Source organism: Mustelus asterias, chromosome 18 (genome assembly GCF_964213995.1).
Source record: "Mustelus asterias chromosome 18, sMusAst1.hap1.1, whole genome shotgun sequence".
Lineage (NCBI taxonomy): Eukaryota > Metazoa > Chordata > Chondrichthyes > Carcharhiniformes > Triakidae > Mustelus > Mustelus asterias.
In genome coordinates this window covers 69915051-69935818 of record NC_135818.1, presented here as the reverse complement: position 1 = coordinate 69935818, position 20768 = coordinate 69915051, and the positions used below count along the sequence as shown (strand labels likewise).

At 43.3% G+C, this 20768-nt stretch overlaps 1 protein-coding gene across 6 annotated transcripts in view; it reads left to right on the top strand.

The window, feature by feature from the left end:
- Positions 1-20768, top strand: part of asb2a.1 (ankyrin repeat and SOCS box containing 2a, tandem duplicate 1) — a 50233-nt gene that overhangs the window by 12589 nt on the left and 16876 nt on the right. For all 6 annotated transcript variants that reach the window (XM_078234273.1, XM_078234272.1, XM_078234274.1 and 3 more), the window contains exons 4-8: positions 89-255; positions 9530-9685; positions 10025-10270; positions 13964-14135; positions 19149-19704. In XM_078234273.1, the coding sequence (XP_078090399.1) occupies positions 89-255; positions 9530-9685; positions 10025-10270; positions 13964-14135; positions 19149-19704 (1297 nt within the window). The remainder of the gene's footprint in view (positions 1-88; positions 256-9529; positions 9686-10024; positions 10271-13963; positions 14136-19148; positions 19705-20768) is intronic.

Here is a 20768-nt window from a genome sequence, read left to right as displayed (position 1 = left end):
TCAGTTTCTTTAAACGGTGTGTTGTGCATTTCGATGTGCGTGTCCGGTTTGAAGGCTGCACTCTGGTGCCTATGCTTCTAATTCACAGGGAGCTGGACCCTGTGGCCGCTGTCATCAGTAACGGAGATGAGCAAACCCTGATCAATATGATGAAAGCCGGCAGAGTGCTTTCTCTGCCAAATGCGGACGGCTGGATCCCACTGCACGACGCGGCCTTTTACAACAAGCCGGGGTGCCTGAAATTGTTGCTAAAAGGTTAGTAAGCAATCGCACATTTTTATTTTTCACTCTTTCGGGGTTGTGTGTGGTGTGGTGGGGGGAGGACTTGTTACCTACCCCTCATTGCCCCTGAGAAGGCGATGGTGAGTCGCTGCAGTCCATATGTAGTGTAGGTACACCCACGGCGCTGTTAGGTAGGTAGTTCCAGGATTTTGACCCAGCGGCTGGAGTATACTGTGTATTATAAAAAATTAAACCGCCTTGGGGATTTTCACAGTAACTTCATTGCATTGCTATTGCAAGCCTGCTTGTGGCACTAATAACTAAACTTGAAACTTGTCTGTGGTTCGAAAGTTAAAGTTAAAGTTTATTTATTAGTCACAAGTAGTCTTACATTCACACTGCAATGAAGTTACTGTGAAAATCCCCTAGTTGTCACACTGGCACCTGTTCGGGTACACTGAGGGAGAATGTGGCATGGCCAATTCACCTAGCCTGCACATCTTTGGACTGTGGGAAGAAACCGGAGCACCCAGAGGAGGACGTGCAAACTCCACACAGGCAGTGACCCAAGCTGGGAATTGAACCTGAGTCCCTGGTGTTGTGAGGCAGCAGTGTAACCATTGTGCCACCGTGTCACCCCCATCTGATGGTGTACTGAAGGGATTGTGAAACTTTTTAATGGAGTTTGGGGAGACGATGTGGAGAGCTCAGGCACTGGGAAATAGCACTGATACAGTCAGTTGAAGAACGCTAAGTTTTCTCAAAATTTATACTGTCCAAATTGATATCTGCTAATATTTTTGATGTTATTATAAATTGATTACTAATAAACTGATTATTTGCCACCGTTTCAGTACAGGCAGCTCCTTCTGTAACTCAATAATTGATAGGTGACGCAGTGGCACAGTGGTTAGCAACATTGCTTCACAGCGCCAGGGACCTGGGTTCGATTCAGGCCTTGGCTGTGTGGAGTTTGCACGTTCTCCCCGTGTCTGCGTGGGTTTCCTCTGGGCACTCTGGTTTCCTCCCACAGTCCAAAAATGTGCAGGTTAGGCGCATTGGCCAGGCTAAATTACTCCTTAGTGTCACAAGATGTGTAGATTAGTGGGGTAAATATGTGAAGTTACGGGGATAGGGCTTGGGTGGGCTGCTCTATCAGAGAGTCGGTGCAGGCGCAATGGGCCAAATGGCCTCCTTCTGCTCTGTAGAGAATCTATGAATGAACATAACTGCTAACTTGGATTATTGCCTGATGCAATTTTTCTCAAGTTGGCTCTCATATCGTTTCTCATTCTGTTGCTCCCTGCTGTTGAAATCGCAGGCTATGAGTATGAAGCACGAAGTCTGCCATTGCTCAGTGGGTGAATGAAGACACAGTTTGGTAGGTTACATAACAGGGAGTTCACTGCTCAGAGCTGATTCAGCTGCTGACAATTGGGGCTACTATTGACCTCAGTGTGGCCTGGGCTAGGAGCAGTGAGGAAAGCCACTGCAAGCTCCCACATGTGCTCTGCTCATCCCCTATGGAATTGTGTGTGTGTTTGAAGGGCAGACTCGGGCTCAGCTGTGAAGACTGTCACGGGAGAAGTGCAACTTTGAATCAGACATAGAAACATAGAAACCAGAAGCAGTAGAATGGAGTAGACTATTCGGCCCTTCGAGCCTGCTCTGCCATTCATTTTGATCATAGTTCTTCATTGAATTCAATATCCTGATCCCCCTTCCCCCATATCCCTTGATCCCTTTAGTCCCAAGAACTATATCTAATTTCTTCTTGAAATCAGACAACATTTTGGCCTCAACTACATTCTGTGGTAGTGAATTCCACACATTCACCACTCTCTGGGTGAAGAAATTTCTCCTCACTTCAGTTCTTATCCTCAAACTATGACCTCTAGTTCTGGACACCTCAGCATCGGGAACATTCTTTCTGAATCTACCCTGTCCAAATCTGCTAAAATTTTATAAGTTTCTATGAGAGCCCCTCTCGCTCTTCTAAACTCCAGTGAATACAATCCTAACCGACTTAGTCTCTCCTCATATGACAGACCTGCCATCCCAGGAATCAGCCTGATAAACCTTCACTGTACTCCCTCTATAGCAAGGACATCCTTCCTCAGATAAAGACACCAAATCTGCACACAATACTCCAGGTGTGGCCTCACCAATGCCCGATACAATTGCAGCAAAACATCCCTATCCCTATACTCAAATCCACTCGCTATGAAGGCCAATATACCATTTGCCTTCTTTACTGCCTGCTGTACCTGCGTGCTTACTTTTAGGGAATGGTGCATGAGTACACCAAGACCTTGCTGAATATCCACCTCTCTCAATTTACACCCATTCAAGTAATAATCTGTCTTCCTATTATTGCTACCGAAGTGGATAACCTCACATTTATCCACATTATACTGCATCTGCCATGCATATGTCCACACACTTAGCCTGTCCAAATCACGCTGAAGCATCTCTGCATCCCCCTCACAGCTCATCCTCCCACCCAACTTTATATCATCTGCAAATTTGGAGATAATACATTCAGTTCTTTCTCCCAAATCATTAATATATAATGTGAACAGTTGGGATTCCAGCACAGATCCCTGCGGAACCCCACTAGTCACTGACTGCCAATCAGAAAATGACCCATTTATGCCAACTCTTTGCTTTCTATTTGTTAACCACCTTTCTATCCATTTTAAGATATTACCTGCAATTCCATGTACTTTAACTTTTCATAGTAATCTGTTATGTGAGACCTTGCCGAAAGCCTTCTGAAAGTAGGCAGCACTGAAGAAGGTCATTTAGCCTATCGAGGATCTGCTAGCTCTTTGCAAGAGCTGATTGAGTGCCGGCTTTACCCCAATAACTCTGCAGACTGGTCCTGTGGGGGAAGTTCCAAAGGGAATTTTAACCTGTTGAACTTTAACTCTGTAAGAGTCCACAACGTCAGGAATGATAAGGATGGCTATGTAGAAAAATATATTTAAAAATACACCAAAGCAGACAAGAGCAAAACAGAACATACTGGGCAGAGCCAGAAGAGGTTAAATAGCAGATTTGAATAAAGCTGAAAATTTGAAAAGAATTTGGCAGAAATTGCTGAGGTCATGAAAAACTAGAACACACTAGTAGATAGAATCATGGACTAGCTCAGAACAGAAGGAGGCCATTCAGCCCATTGAGTCTGAGCCAGCTCTTTTGAAAGGTAATCCAGTTTGACCCACTCCCCAACTCTTTTCTTGAAATTGCTCCTGCTGAGCTGATGTCAAAGCAAAATTCCACGGATGCTGGAAATCTGGAATGAAAACAGAGAATGCTGGACAAGCTCAGCAGGGCTGACAGCTTCTATGGAGAGAGAAACAAAGTTTGGGCGGCACCGTGGCACAGTAGTTAGCACTGCTACCTCACAGCGCCAGGAACCCAGATTCAATTCCCTGCTTGGGTCAATATCTGTGTGGAGTCTGCACATTCTCCTCATGTCTGCGTCGGTTTCCTCTGGATGCTCCAGTTTCCTCCCACACTCTAAAGATGTGCGGATTAGGGTGATTGGCCATGCTATATTGTCCCTTAGTGCCAGGGGGATTCGCAGGTTAAATATGTGGGGTTACAGGAATAGGGCGTGGGTGGGATTGTGGTTGGTGCAGGCTTAATGGGCCGAATGGCCTCCTTCTGCACTGTAGGGATTCTATGATTCTATGAATGTTTTGCGTCCATATGACTGTTCTTCAGAACTTATATCATTCTGTTTCTGTTGCTCTGTGCTTGCACTCTCATCTCTGTGTGCTGGTGATTTCAAGCCCACTTCAGTCTTATATTGTTTCCCTTTATTAATCTTTTGCTGTTGCTCTGTTACTCTTTTTCACTTTCTTCATGTGCATGTTACTCTCTCTTGCTCCTTAGGTTTATTTCTGCTAAATTCCCCCTGTTACTCACCACATTTTTCTCTTTGCTGTTATCATCCAGCCCAGGCCCATGGGAGTGAATGAATAGGAGAGGGGGAAGTAACTGTGGAGGGCAGGGAGGATGGTGTCACCAGTAAGAGCATGTCTGTGATCTTTGCACATCAATATATGTTCTTCACTTTGACTTTATAACATTGGACCTGAATTGGGCTGGGCCCCTGTTGCAGGCCGTGGGTCGGAGAAACAATGGAGCAATTGGAAAGTGGGATGACACATGTTATTTTTGCACACATATACTGGCAGGGTTGTACTTTGGAGAATCTTTGACTGAAATGCATTTGAGCAGAATTTTTTCTCGCCATGTGATTGGGAAAATATTTCTGCTGAAGATTAGTGCCGAGCGGATGTAGAGAATAACTCATTAGATAGGACGGAACAGTGGTTAGCACTATTGCCTCACAGCACCAGGGACCAGGGTTTGATCCCCAGCTTGGGTCATAGTCTGTGCGAAGTCTGCACGTTCTCCCCGTGTCTGCGTGGGTTTCCTCCGGGTGCTCCAGTTTCCTCCCGCAGTCCAAAAGACATGCTGGTTAGATGCATTGGCCATGCTAAATTCTCCCTCAGTGTACCCAAACAGGCGCCAGAGTGTGGTGACCAGGGGATTTTCACAGTAACTTCATCGCAGTGTTAATGTAAGCTTACTTGTGACTAATAAATAAATAAACTTTAAAAATAGAAAGTGACTTGGCCAAGAAGAAAAATGATGACACGAGCGCCACAACAATTACTATAGACAGAAACTTCTTATGTAATTAGAGAGGGAGTTAAAGAGTGAGAGCAAAAGATGGATAATAGATGTTCCAATGCCCAAGGTAAATAATTAATGTGCCCTCATTTATTCTGACTTTTGTGTATTTGGATGAAATGAGTGCACTAGACCGATACAGTTGTGCTGTGGAGTGATCTGATTGCAGTTATAATTGTTAGCGTATTTCATACAGCACATTTCATTTTCTTTTGAAAAGGGCAGAGGTGCCTCTTCAATGGGCCTTGAAGATGAGGTGAGCTGAGGTCTGCTGTAATGACAGAGAAGTTACTTAATGAAATATTGAAAGAAAAGCTACAAATAGTATGAAGTTTTGTTTACTAAGGAAAGTTCTAGGCCATTTTAATGTCGCAATACGGCCATTTAAAACCACCAGTAAGAGTAGTGTGCCAAATTGATAAGATGTTTCAAATTAATGTTCTTAACTTTCGAAGAAGGCTGCCAAATATTTTTTAAATAAAGCAAAGAATAATTAAAGCCTCTGACGAGGCATGTCAGAGCCTTTATTTGGCAGAGAAAACATGCTGTGTAATCCCACCCCCCCAACTCCCAGGAGCATGTTGGAGAACATTTCCGATAAGATGTTGTTTTGTTCTCAAATAAAAAATGTTTATTATATATTATAACGTCAGCAGATGCTGACTCGCACTACAAGATCCATCTGAGCTAAAAAGAAAAGTTCCCACAAATTAACTGTCCCCCTGATCTTAAGTTAAACAATCCATGAAAACATAAAGTAAGAAAAATACAACTGAAAAGTCACACAAGCTGGATATCTAGAATAAAAGAATTAAATATTGGAATGCCTAGCCAGTCCATCAACATTTTGTAGGAATATATGTACATATTTTTAGGCAAGGGCACTAAGGGTTACAAACTAAAGTGAGCAAATGGACGTAAGTCTCAGATCAGCCATGACCTAACTGAATAGGCTTGAGTGGCTGAATGGCCTAGTCTTGTTGCCAAAGGTTGACATTTCTGATAAAGCATCAGAATTGATTAGGATGGAGAAGTCCTTTAATGTTACATAAGAAACATTCAGGACATGATGAGAGGAGAACAGTACATATACTGATGGAACTGGCAGTTAACGGGTTTGATAACTAAACAGATTTTGCATTAGTGGAAAGAAGTACATAGAGTTATATGCTATACAACTTTTAATCTTGACCAGTGGTCAGGTACACAGATCAAGACATTGGAAAGGCAGAGGGATGAATCAGACATATCTGTAAAAATAGAAGGGAAAATTAATTAATTGGGGTAAATTGAATGCAGCTCTGCCCATCACGCAAACCAGCTTTCCATCCCTTAATTCCGACTACACATCCCGCTGCCTCAGAAAAGCAGCCAGCATAAACAAGGACCCCACGCACCCTGGACATACTCTCTTCCACCTTCTTCTGTCAGGAAAAAGATGCAAAAGTCTGAGAAGGCAAGACTGGCAGCTTAGCATTCCAGGATTTAGATACTTCAGGTGAGATGGGGATGGTGAGAAAAGAGGTGGGGAGAATTAGGGAGAATGTCACAGCTATACAGAGGGAGGACACCTTGGTGGGATCATGCAGTGAGGCAATGTGGGTAGAACTCAGGAACAGAAGTGGTGCAATCACACTGTTGGGGTTATACTTACAGCCCTCCCAACAGCCACCATGGAGGAACTGATATGTCAGCAGATTATGGAAAGATGTAAAAGCAACAGGGTTTATATGATGGGTGATTTTTAACTTCTCCGACATAGATTGAGATTCATTTAGTGCTTGGGCAGGACAGGGCAGAGTCTGTTCAGTGTGTCCAAGAGTGCTTCTTGTGGCAATATGTAGATAGTCCAACTCAGAAAAGGGCTATCTTAGATCTTGTTCTGGGAAAGGAGCACAGACTGATGATTGATGTCACAGTGGGGGACCATTTTGGGAACAGTGATCACAATACTATAAGTTTCAAGGTACTTGTAGAAAAGGATAGAAGTAGTGCCACAGTGAAAGTACTAAACTGGGGAAAGGCTAACTACAACAGTATTAGGCAGGAGTTAGGGAATGTAGACTGGGGAGGCGGGGAGGGGGGGGGGGGCGGGGTGGGTGGGGGCAGTGGCTGTTTGAGGGTAAATCCACATCCGATATGTCGGAGTCTTTTAAAAGTCAGTTGTTAACAATTCAGGACAAGTATGTCCCTGTAAAAATGAAGGATAAAGATGGGAAGATTCGGGAACCCTGGATGACAAGGGAGATTGTGAGTTTAATGAAAAGGTAGAAGGAGGCATACATAAATTTCAGGAAATTGAAAATGGATGAGGCTCTTGAGGAACACAAATATAGCCGCAAAGAGCTTAAACATGGACTTAGAAGGGCAAAAAGGGACCATGAAATGTCCTTGGCAGGCAGGATTAAGGAGAATCCCAAGGCTTTTTATGCATATATAACGAGGAAGAGGGTAAGTCCACTCAAGGACAGTGGAGGGAATTTGTGTGTGGAGCTGGATGAGGAGAGTGAGGTCCTTAACACATACCTTGCATCAGTATTCACAAAGGAGAAGGATGTGGTGGATGGTGAGTGCAGAAAGGAGGACGTTGACGTTCTAGGACATGTTGAGATAAAACAGGAGGAGGTATTGGCAGTTTTGAAAAACATTAAGGTGGACAAGTCCCCAGGGCCAGATTGGGTCTATCCTAGAATACTGAGAGAGGCGAGGGAAGAAATTGCCGAGGCCTTGGCCAAAATCTTTGTATCCTCTTTAGCCACGGGTGAGGTACCAGAGGATTGGAGAGTAGCTAACATTGTTCCTCTGTTTAAGAAGGGCAGAAGAGACAATCTGGGAAATTACAGCCTATGAGCCTTACATCAGTGGTGGGAAAATTACTGGAAAAGATTCTTAGGGACAGGATATACTCGCATCTGGAAGAGAATAGGCTTATTAGCGATAGGCAGCATGATTTTGTGAAGAAGAGGTCATGTCTCACAAATTTGATTGAGTTATTTGAGGCAGTGACAAGAAAGATTGACCAGGGCAGGGCAGTGGATGTTGTATGCATGAACTTTAGTAAAGCCTTCGATAAGGTTCCTCATGGCAGGCTGATACAGAAGGTGAAGTCATATGGGATCTGAGGTGAGCTGATAAAATGGATACAAAACTGGCTTGGGCAAAAAAAGCAGACAGTAGCAGTGGAAGGGTACTTTTCTAACCAGAGGTCTGTGACAAGCAGTGTTCCACAAGGATCACTGCTGGGGCCTCTGTTGTTTGTAATATATATAAATGATTTGGAGGAAAAAGTAGGTTGTCTGGTTAGTAAGTTTGCAGATGATACAAAAATTGGGGGAGTAGCGGATAGTGAGGAGGATTGTCAAAGGATACAGCAGGATATAAATCGGCTGGAGACTTGGGCTGAAGGATGGCAGTTGGAATTTAACCCAGACAAATGTGAAGTGATGTGATTTGGAAGGTCAACTGCAGAAGGAAAGTATACAGCAAATGGTAGAGCCCTTAGAAATATTAGCATACAGAGAGATTTAGGCGTGCAGATCCACAGTTCCCTGAAGGTGGCAACTCAGGTGGATAAGGTGGTCAAGAAGGCATATGGCATGCTGACCTTCATCGGTCGGGGTGTTGAGTATAGGAATTGGAAAATCATGTTGCAGCTGTGAAAGACTTTGGTTAAGGCTGCATTTGAAATATTGTGTACAATTCTGGTCACCACACTACCGGAAGGATGTTGATGCATTGGAAAGGATGCAGAAGAGATTTACCAGGATGTTGCCTGGTGTGGAGGATATGTACTATGAAGAAAGGTTGAACAATCTTGGATTGTTTTTATTAGAGTGTCAGAGGATGAGGGGGGACTTGATAGAGGTTTACAAGATTATGACAGGCTTGGATAGAGTGGATAGTCAGTCTTTTTCCCAGGGTCGAAGGGTCAATTACTCGGGGGTATAAGTTGAAAGTGAGAGGGGGAAAGTTTAAAAGAGATGTAAGGAGCAAGTTTTTCACACGGTGGGTGGTAAATGCCTGGAACATGCTGCCAGAGGAGGTGGTGGAAGGACATTCGAGAGGCATCTGGATAGATACATGAATAGGCAGGGAATAGAGGGATATGGACCACGTAGAGGTAAGAAAATATTAGATTAGAGAGGCATCTGTGTTGGCACAGACTTGGTAGATCGAAGGGCCTGTTCCTGTGCTGCACTGTTCTTTGTTCTAGAAAATGTACCAAGCGACTCAAGAACTTGCTGCCATCAGATCTTTGAATGGATCTATCATATATTAAGCTGATCTTTCCCTTCACCCTATCTGTAATTGCAACATTATATTCTGCACCATCTCCTTTCCTTCTCCCTTATGTAATCTATGAATAGTATGTTTTGTCTGTATAGCGCGCAAGAAACAATACTTTTCACTGTATCCCAATACATGTGACAATAATAAATCAAATCAAATTAACAATGGAAGAAGTAAGTAAGGAAATATGGATTCGAGCTAAAGTCAGAAATGCTCAAAATCATCATTAGGCACAAAATGATTTGGAAGAAAATTAGATACTGTTCCTGAAGTTTGATTGAAGTGTTTCTTGACTTTTTTTAAATAGCTTACCCTGGAACCGTAGACTGTCGGACACTAGCAGAGGAAACTGCTTTATACATAGCAACCTGCAAAGGGCACTTGGAGTGTATGGCTTGTTTACTGGAAGCTGGAGCAGAATGTGATATCACTAGTAAGGAGAAGGAAACTGCGCTTTACAAAGGTAAAATAAATGTGGTCAAGTGTAACTGCTTGATCTCAGTTAACTTATTGTGTCAAATAAATATGTTCCTCTGTACAAATTGCAACTGCCAGCATGGTAATTCTTGAGAATTATATCTATTTGCTGGGAACGTAGATAACAAAATTGCACACTCCAATCTGACAATTTCCCAGCCTAAAATTACCACCTTGCAATTTTACAATATGTACCACAGGGGCAGATTGGTAGAATTTCTATGCATGAACTACACAATTATGCAATCCGATTCTGAACCACTGGAAAAAAAAATCCTAATTTCCTGAGCATGTGCTTTCAATTTAAAGTTATTTCTTTTATCAGCCAGTGAACATAAAAATGTGGAAGCTGTTAAACTTCTGATAAATCATAAAGCCGATGTGAATCACCGCTGCAACCGTGGGTGGACTGCTCTTCATGAGGCTGCAGTACGAAATGATCTGGACATCATTGAAGCTCTATTCAAGGCTGGTGCCAAGATTGAGGCATCAAATGTTTATGGACTCACTCCATTATTTGTCGCAGCACAAAGTGGACAATTGGAAGCTTTGCGTTTTCTCACAAAGTGTGGTAAGTATGGTTCTTTCTTAATGGTAAATTATAAAGAAATTGTCAGTTAAGTTTATTTATTATTGTTGTCACAAGTAGGCTTATGTTAACACTGCAATGAAGTCACTGTGAAAATCCCCTAGTCGCCACACTCCAGCGCCTGTTCGGGTACACTGAGGGGGAATTTAACATGGCCAATGCACCTAACCAGCATGTCTTTCGGATTGTGGGAGGAAACCGGAGCACCCGGAGGAAACCCACGCGGCCACAAGGAGAACATGCAGACTCCGCACAGACAGTGACGCAAGACGGGAATCGAACCCAGGTCCCTGGCACTGTGAGGCAGCAGTGCTAACCATTGTGCCATCATGCCACCCCCCTTTTTATGAAAAACCATTTGATTACAAGGGGTTTTGACAAAGTAGTTAAGGAGAATCTGTTAGATGGTGGTAGATGTACCAGTTACCAAAGAATACTGACACGAGATCATTGGCATAAAAACCAAAGGCAAGATGAGAAGACGTTTCTTGCGCAATGATTTGCTATGATCTGGAATACACTGTCTGAAAGGGTGGTGGGGACCGGTTCAATTGTAACTTCCAAAAATGAATTGAATATATCCTTGAAGTGGAAAAACTCTAAAATTAGCTTAGTGCAAAAAGTAGTGAGTTGGACTAATTTGACAGTTCTTACAAATAACCAGTACAGGTATGATGGGTCAAATGGCCTTTGTCTGCACTGCGCCATAATATGATTCAATAATTCATAATAAGGGCGGCACAGTAGCACAGTGGTTAGCACTGCTGCTTCACAGCTCCAGGGTCCCGGGTTCGATTCCCGGCTCGGGTCACTGTGTGGAGTTTGCACATTCTCCTCGTGTCTGCGTGGGTTTCCTCCGGGTGCTCCGGTTTCCTCCCACAGTCCAAAGATGTGCAGGTTAGGTTGATTGGCCAGGTTAAAAAAAAGAAAATTGCCCCTTAGAGTCCTGGGATGCGTAGGTTAGAGGGATTAGCGGGTAAAATATGTGTGGGGGTAGGGCCTGGGTGGGATTGTGGTCGGTGCAGACTCGATGGGCCGAATGGCCTCCTTCTGCACTGTAGGGTTTCTATGATTCTATGATTCTATGAATTCGATATACATGGTCCATGGATAGACACTATGGAATAGCTATATTGTTTGCCCTTTACCTGGTTTACTGGGATGCTGGATGCATTGTATAGGGAACACATGGGTGAGAGAAGTTTCAGCCCCTTTTGTAAATGTGACAGAGTGGCTGCTGGTGATCTCCATCCTTGACTATGCTGGAGTATTGGGATTTGAATATCATCAGCATGCACTTGCATCAGAATGGACACTTGCAACACCAACAGAGCAACCCTCAAAGTGGAAAATGGCATCAGATGACCACTTGCATTGGAGTGGGAGTGAGGCCTGCTTCACCATGTCCCCTTCCTTCCTACCCCAACTCCTCAGAAATGTTTCTCTGATTTCCCCCCTTTGTTGGAAGATGCCACAAAACTATAAATTGGGGGATCTCCTAGGCAATGATAGTGTCTCGGAGATCCTGGTGGGTACCACTTCTGCCCCAGCTGATCTGGATGGAGGTTTCTTTCTGCTGTCTAAGACAATGGGCAATAGGGGGGTCAATATTAAGGAAATTAACAGCATGGGACATGACAAATCTCAGCAAGGTCCCTTCTGACATTCCATGCTAGGCTTGTCCAACTTTTTCGTACGAGGGGCCACATTTCAATATTTTTCTCATTCCAGGTCCAATGAGCAAATTTTGAAAAGATAAGGTTTGGCGCAACATTAAACATGAATTTCAATAAAATGTCAAGGAATTTGAATTAAAAAACAGCTTCCTGAGCAAATAGCAATGTCAAAGCAATAATTTGATAATTTAAAATACTGAATAATTGATAAAGATCTCCATTGGAGTGTGAGAGGGTCAAATTTTTTCCAGCTCACACTCAGGGTACTTATTCCCTTGCCCTCACCCATTGAGAGTGTTGGTGTGTGAGGGTGAGTGTGAATCCCAAGACTAGGTGTGAGCCAGACCTTCTCTCCTCTTGTTCACACACAAACTCTCTCTCACACACCAGTAGCCAGTTTCTCTCCCCTTCTGCTCCCCCCCACAGGCAGCCAGTCCCTCTCTCTAACCAGCAATTCGTCTCATCCCCCTGCCCGATAGTCGCTCCTTTCCCCCCTGTTCTGTGACCACTTTCCCCCCACGTTCGATGATCGTCCTCCCTGTGCCCTGGCCACCACTTCCGAATCTTCCCCTCCCACACTGAAAACTTCCCCACCTCCTTACCACTGCCTTCACACCATATCTCCACACCTCAGAGTGAAGAAAGCTGCTCCTCCGATCAGAGGCGGCTTTCTTCCACGTTTGCTACTCATTGGCTCACTAGTGATCCTTGCAACTGCAAACACAGGATTTTGATTTGATTTATTATTGTCACATGTATTAACATACAGTGAAAAGTATTGTTTCTTGCGCGCTATACAGACAAAACATACCGTACATAGAGAAGGAAAAGAGAGAGTGCAGAATGTAATGTTACAGACATGGGTAGGGTGTAGAGAAAGATCAACTTAATGTAAGGTAGGTCCATTCAAAAGTCTGACAGCAGCAGGGAAGAAGCTGTTTTTGAGTCGGTTGGTACATGATCTCAGACTTTTGTATCATTTTCCCGAAGGAAGAAGGTGGAAGAGAGAATGTCCGGGGTGCATGGGGTCCTTAATTATGTTGGCTGCTTTGCCAAGGCAGCGGGAAGTGTAGACAGAGTCAATGGATGGGAGGCTGGGTTTGCGTGATGGATTGGGCTACATTCATGATCTTTTGTAGTTCCTTGCGGTCTTGGGCAGAACAGGAACTGTACCAAGCTGTGATACAACCAGAAAGAATGCTTTCTATAGTGCATCTGTAAAAGTTGGTGAGAGTCGTAGCTGACATGCCAAATTTCACTTAATGACCATTTGAACACTGGTTCAAGGGCTGGATAGAAGGGCTTGACCTCATTCTCTGCTCCAGCTTTTGGTCCTGTTCCTCCAGTCAACGACATTCCTTAAAATGATCACAAATGTCCTGATGAGTCACCAACTGATATTTCACTCCACCCCATTATAAGATTCATTACTTGCTCACAGCTGAACCATGGAAATTGACCTTCCTTCAGTGCAGGTTTTCCATGATATGTATAAGTCATGTTCCAGCTATGTCAGTGGATATATCAAGTCAGCTGATCCCTCTGTATGATGTCCCAGCTGAGGAGTGCAAATTTGGGACAATTGTGCACGTGTTATTCCAGATTACCTCAAAACAGCAATTTGGCCCAAGTGGCTTGAAAAATCTGTTTTGAACTCACGACTGATAACTCAGAGTCACCTCATTAAAGAATAGGCCATTCAAAAGAGTGGAGTATTTTGGTTCTAGAAAATGGGTATTTTGAGATAGCTTTTGCTTAATATATCGAATTGTCTTTTTGAACTTACAAAATGGTTTAAAAAGGTGCAATTTTAAAAGAACAGAATTAAAGTTATAAAATAAATGAAACATTTTAAAGGAACAGCTATTATTTATGTTTTTCAAATATATGTACACTAAGATTAGTAAGTTATTTGACAAAATATCTTGTCACATAGAATTTCTCAATACTTCCTGAATACAGCCCTATATTACAGTGTGTGGTGCAATCTAATCCTCAGGTGCAAGTGTCAATACCCAAGCCAGTGATAATGCCTCAGCGTTGTATGAAGCTTGCAAAAATGAGCATGAAGACATTGTGGAGTTTCTTCTTTCGCAAAATGCCGATGCAAACAAAGGAAGTAAGGATGGCTGGCTGCCCCTTCACATTGCAGCTGCAAGGGGCAATATAGAGTAAGTTGTAAGGACATCCTGAGTTTACAATGTTTTTTTAAAGTTTATTTATCAGTGTCACAAGTAGGCTTACATTAGCACTACAATGCAGTTACTGTGAAAATCCCCTAGTTGCCACACTCCAGCCCCTGTTCAGGTACACTGAGGGCAAACTTAGCATAAACAGCACATCTTTCAGACTGTGGGAGAAAACTGGACGAAACCCATGCAGACACAGGGAGAACGTGCAGACTCCGCACAGACAGTGACCCAAGCCGGGAATCGAACCCGGGTCCCTGACGCTGTGAGGCAGTACTGTTAACCACTGTGCCACCGTGCCACCTTCATTTAAAATATTGCATAAATTTCAATAACCTGGGGTCGAGGTCTCAGAGTTAAGTTGAACCTTTGCCATTAAAAGGAAAAGCAGTGAGAAGCTCCTTGTTGTGGATCTGCTTCAGATAGAGTGCAGACTCCTGGGCATGTTGACTGGCACTAATTTAATAAACTGGGATCATCCATTTAAGAAACTTAAAATGCCTCATTTGACCCTGGACAATTACTGATAAATCGAAAGGAAGTTTATAGAATCCAGCAATATGTTAGGTCAAGTGTATTTGTTGTGTACACGTCACTGCCACTACTTGATGCTTCTAACTTGAATTTCCATGAAGATTTTATGCACTGATAGAGGGACTAATAAATCAGGATGAGAAGTGTTCATGATTGTCAATTTTCCAGAATCATCTGCATTACAGTACGGATATATTAATTCAAAGGATGAGTTCTCTTAACAATGGCACAAAGTCCTAGTTCAATGAAAAGAGATGTTAACCAAATTAAACACTTAACCAAAATATACTGTTGGTTTCTCTCCAGATAAATAGGAAACAGATACCTTATACATTTCAGTGAAACTTAGTGTTACTTAATACTTCCAAGCAATGAAAGGATACCCCAGAAAAAGGGAAACATCAGGATACCGCCATCGGTACAAGGCGTGACGTGACAGTGTACACTCTTGTATACGGAAGCCAATAAGCCTAGAATTCTTCTTACCAAAACTCACAACACAACAGACCTCATTCCTCTCCAGCCATATTAGAGGCACTGTTCAGGCCACACCATCACCAGTAGCACTTTTGAAGAATCGAAAGTCCTCAGCTAACTTTTTAAAAATGTTTTAATAAATGTTTTTATTGAAGGTTTTCTATTTTCGCAACAAATCAACTAAAGCTAGTACAATAGAGTGATTATTATTCCACATATACAGAAAAGACCAGCAAATACTCAGACAAGTGGTTCAGATTGTCAATCATCATAGTCGGCATCTCCTTTCATACAGACAATAGAAGGATACTAGAGAGAGTGGAGGATCTCAGGGTAACAGGATAAAGCCATGAGCACATGGCACCATGGTGCATGGCCTCCTCCACAGGATAATAAAGACAGAGTTACACAATATACAGGATCCCTACTAGGTCAAATGCAACCAACTGGGGCCTAATGCGGCATCCCAAAGCCTCCAAGCAATGAAAGGATGCCCCAGGAAAAGGGGAACATCAGGATATCGCTATCGGTACAAGACTTGACGTGACAGTGCACACTCTTGTAGACGGAAGCCAATAAGCCTAGAATTCTTACACCACACCGAAACCCATAACACAACAGAATTGATTCCTCTCCAGCCGTATCAGAGGTACCTTTCTGGCTCCACCATCATCAGTAAACTAAAACCATTCTCCACCAAGGAAACCCTATCGACAAAGAGAAGGAAGATCAAGAGGACCCCCATCAACGGGATATCTCAGGAAGGTGTCCACCTGACACAATAAGGGAAACCCTTTAGAATTAAATGTAATAAATCAGAGTCTGTATCAGCACCTCACCTACCCAGATAAAGAAAGGAAACCCCCAAAGAGGGAGGAGCACCAGGATCAGCCAATCAACACCAGACGTGGTCCAGCAGTGAACACTTTCGCAAAAAGGATACCAGGAACAGAACAGAGTAACTCCTCCTCTGGCCCCCATTCCCCGAATCAACCAGCATGTTCAATGTACCATGCAGCAGGATTTCCAAAGATTGAGGGTGAACCCCCACTGAGGAAACTGCCCCCTCAACTGACAGGATTCTCTTCTCCGCTCCATCTACTCCCTTTAGGATATCTCGCAGTCTATCAATGTGAGCACCCCCAATCCGTGCCGGGGAGCTGAGACCATCGTCCACAACTTCACTCACAATGGCAGCCATTATCTCGATGCCAATGGCATCGCTGAAGTGTAGACCTGCTCACCAACGAAACCGCCACTGCGAACTGGGCCCCAACTTGGCCGCTTCCGACTGCCTCAATCACACAAGGATTTCCTTGACTTAACTTGGCTCCCCATCACCAAACGTTAGTCAGGATCTTCCAGGAACATAGCACAGATTATACACATCAGGATCAAATAATTATGGGTTGTGCATCATGAGAAAAAAAAAGGGATTGAAAGATGAGTAGTGCCAAAGCTTGTGAAAAGGTAACTGCTCCCGTGTTTATATCGTGTGACTTTCTTCGTGTAACTTCTATAACTAACTCTATAAAATCTTCACCGGGATTCAGAATCAATGAAGGGGAGCTGGAAATGCATTTCCCTTCTGCTCAGAGCTTATACAGCCTGGTATTTATGTTGAAGGTATTGGTCTCAAACCATAGAATAGAAGAGAGCATAAGAATGTGCTACCTTTACCTCAGTTGTCTGGAATCTCTGGCAAAGAAAGTACTCTTTATCTGAGTTTTCAAATTAAACAAAATAACAAACTTGAATTTCTGCGTTCAAATCAAAACTATCAAATATAGTTTCCTCAACTAAACAAGAACACAGCTCACATAAACCAATTGCATTGTTATTATGTTTTGGGGTGACAAATCAACATCTTATCTTCCATTCAACAACTTACCCCTGGTATTGTATATATTAATTATGTATAACTTCAATCAGATATCAATCGAGGAACCTGGGACTATGCTCATTGGAATTCAGAAGAATGAGGGGGGATCTTATAGAAACATAAAAGATTATGATGGGAATAGATAAGATAGAAGTAGGGAGGTTGTTTCTACTGGCAGGTGAAACTAGAACTTGGGGGCATGGCCTCAAAATAAGGGGGAGCAGATTTAGGACTGAGTTGAGGAGGAACTTCTTCACCCAAAGGGTTGTGAATCTGTGGAATTCCCTGCCCAGTGAAGCAGTTGAGGCTATCTCATTGAATGTTTTTAAGGCAAGGATAGATACATTTTTGAACAGTAAAAGAATTAAGAGTTATGGTGAGTGGGTGGGTAAGTGGAGCTGAGTCAACAAAAAGATCAGCCATGATCTTATTGAATGGCGGAGCAGACTCGAGGGGCCAGATGGCCTACTCCTGCTCCTAGTTCATATGTTTATATGTTCTTAATGTATTGTTCTAGCTGCTGAACAAGTATCTCTTTGGAAACCATATAAATATTCGAGCGACATAGTTAAGATCTGCAGGGCATTCGGGAAACCTGTTCTTCCAGGTTTCCAGGCCTCCATATATTGGATCTCTGGAAGTTTAGCCCAGAGAAGTTTAACTCTGGGCTAAACTTCAGGCCATTAACTTTCCTTGGCCTATCTTTTTTTGAAAGCAAAACGGAGGGCGTTTTTATTTGCATAGGTACAAAACATTATTTGACAATGTCAAAAGCAAACCCATAAAAGGTGGTGAGATATGTGAATCACTGAAAGAGACTCTCATTAAAACTGCACAGCTACAGAACTTTGTGAGGATCTGCAAATAAGATTGACTTTCAATGTTGATATACTTTTAAGCAAAGATTGCTCATAGGTGAAAGGGCAGTCATTTTTTCTGGAGTCTAAACGACAAATGATTCATTAGCTTGTCCAGTTGATTAAAAAGAACACCACAGCCACTGTGTCGGAAAGTCCTTTGATCTTTGTTTGTCTGTGACAAGAAAGAGGAAAGGAGAAACAGGAACACTAACAGGGGGACAATTTTTGAAGCAAAATGCCCGTGAGGTTAGCTCAGCTTTTAAAAAAAAGAACTTTGAGCAGTCTCAGAAAGTTAAAAATGCAGGAGGATGCGTTGGAAGAGATTTCATCTCAGTCGAGTAAAAAGTCCCCTGATGTTGGAAAACATGGGCCGGAATTTTACCGTCCCACCCTCCACGGGAATCGAAACAGGCGAGGGGCGGACCATGGAAAGGTCCGTTGACCTTGGGTGGGATTTGACGATTTTGGGGTGAGTGAAGCCATAAAATCCTGCCCATGGTGTCTTACTTCATTTTGCATTACACAAAAATATATTGCACTGATTGAATTCAGCCACTCCTATGTTACACTCTATATTAATTCAAGGTGAAATAACAGTTTAATGATTCATCTCATTGAGTGCTTGCTCTCTTAGTGCAAAGGACATAAAGTTATAGAATCCCTACAGTGCAGAAGGAGGCCATTTGGCCCATCAAGGCTGCACCAACAACAATCCCACCCAGGCCCTGTCCCTTGTAACCCCATGTATTTACTGTTCTAATCCTCTGACACTAGGGGGAAGTTAGCATGGCCAATCTACCGAACATCTTTGGACTGTGGGAGGAAACCAGAGCACCCGGGGGAAACCCACGGGGAGAACATGCATACCCCACACAGAGAGTCACCCAAAGCTGGAATTAAACCCGGGTCCCTGACACTATGAGACAGAGGTGCTAACCATTGTGCCACCGTGCCACCCATTCCATATCACCTGAGGTTTTGTTTTACAAACTCTATTCCCTCTATTGTGCGAGCAGCTTTAGAACAGTGTGTGTCAACCCACACAACCATAATATGCTCAAACCACCCCTAAGAGTGATTGATGCTACTAAACCTGTGAATGCAGGCGGCAAATTAATCATACTAGTTATGTGTTAATACTCCTTTCTATTGAAAACGTCCTTGTAAAAGTGTTTGAATTATCCGTCCGAAACCATTGTCAATGCTTTAACAGTAACACAAATATGGTTCATTCTCACTCAGGATAGTTCAACTGCTGCTTCCTGTGACCAGTAAAGTCCGGGTGAGACGCAGTGGAATTAGCCCTCTGCACCTTGCTGCCCAGCACAATCGAAATGACGTTATTGAAGAACTGATGGAAGCTGGCTACAGTATCCATGCTCTGTTGTCACCCGAAAGGTCTCGGTTATTTGAAGACAAGCGTACTTCTGTCTTGTACTTCACTGTTTACAACAACAACGTCGAGGCCACGGAAATGCTGCTCAAGGCTGGGGCAAATCCTAACGTTGATCTGATAAACCCCCTACTGATCTCTATCCGACATGGCTCCATCAAAAACATACAGCTTCTCATTGAACACGGAGCTAACATCAATGCCTATATTCCAACACACCCTACGTCCTTCCCAGCGACAATCATGTTTGCTATGAAGTACCTCAGTTTGCTCAAGTTAATTATGGATTCTGGTGGTGATGGAGAGTCTTGTTTTCGGTGCGAATATGGCAATCGTCCACATCCAGAACAAGTGCAGAGAAGAGACAACATACAAGTGGAGCATAAGCAGCCCAAACCTGTACAAGTAAGTTCTGAAAATAACTTTATTTTCTATCCATCATTTAAATAATAATGAGTTATTAATTACATGTCGAGGCACATGGATTTTAATTACAATATCATTAGCGAATCTTTATGACAGATGCACGTGTGTTTGTTATTCTGTAGTGCGGAATGGAGAGCACCATTCTGCACAGACTGGTAATTAGTGTCAGGAAAACCTATCATTTCCAGTCGATACAAAATCCTGGATAAAAGCAAATTGCTGCAGATGCTGGAATCTGAAACCAAAAGAGAAAATGCTGGAAAATCTCAGCAGGTCTGGCAGCATCTGTAAGGAGAAAAAAGAGCTGATTTTTTGAGTCCAGATGATCCTTTGTCAGAGCTTTGTCAATGGGTCATCTGCACTCATAACATCAGCTCTTTTCTCTCCTTACAGATGCTGCCAGACCTGCTGAGATTTTCCAGCATTTTCTCTACACAAAATCCTGTTGTGAGGTTGCTACAGGGGTACTCACCTCAATAGTGACTGCAAAAATGGGAGGGAAGCAACATTGTTTATTGGGCGGACTGGAGATCTAGGAAGGTCAAAATGAGTAGGAGGTGTGACAGTTGTAAAAAGGCCTTAGTGTGGCTTCCTCTTTTGGAGGTGATCAGTCTCCACCCAGGATTGGTTACCTTCGGTCTGCTCAGTTTTGCGGTCCTTGCTCAGGCCCTCACAGGAACTAGTGGGCAGCTTTCAACTAGCAAGAGAGCCTAATGGGATATTATTGACAGAATTACCAGGTGGGTTGGCTCCTCATCCAGACATGGATGCAACCCTTGATGAGGAGGAACCGATGGAAAATTGGTCGATTCACCCACTTCTATCCTTTCCCTTTTTCTCCAGCTGTCGGGTCTCTGCCCTGCCTAATCCCTTGCTGCTGTAAGAATTATAGCGCCTTGAATTGTCTCACAGCACCGGGGACCCGGGTTCAATTCCCGCCTTAGGTCACTGTCTGTGTGGAGTTTGCACATTCTTCCCGTGTCTGCATGGGTTTCTTCTGGGTGCTCCAGTTTTCTCCCACAGTCCAAAAGACGCACTGGTTA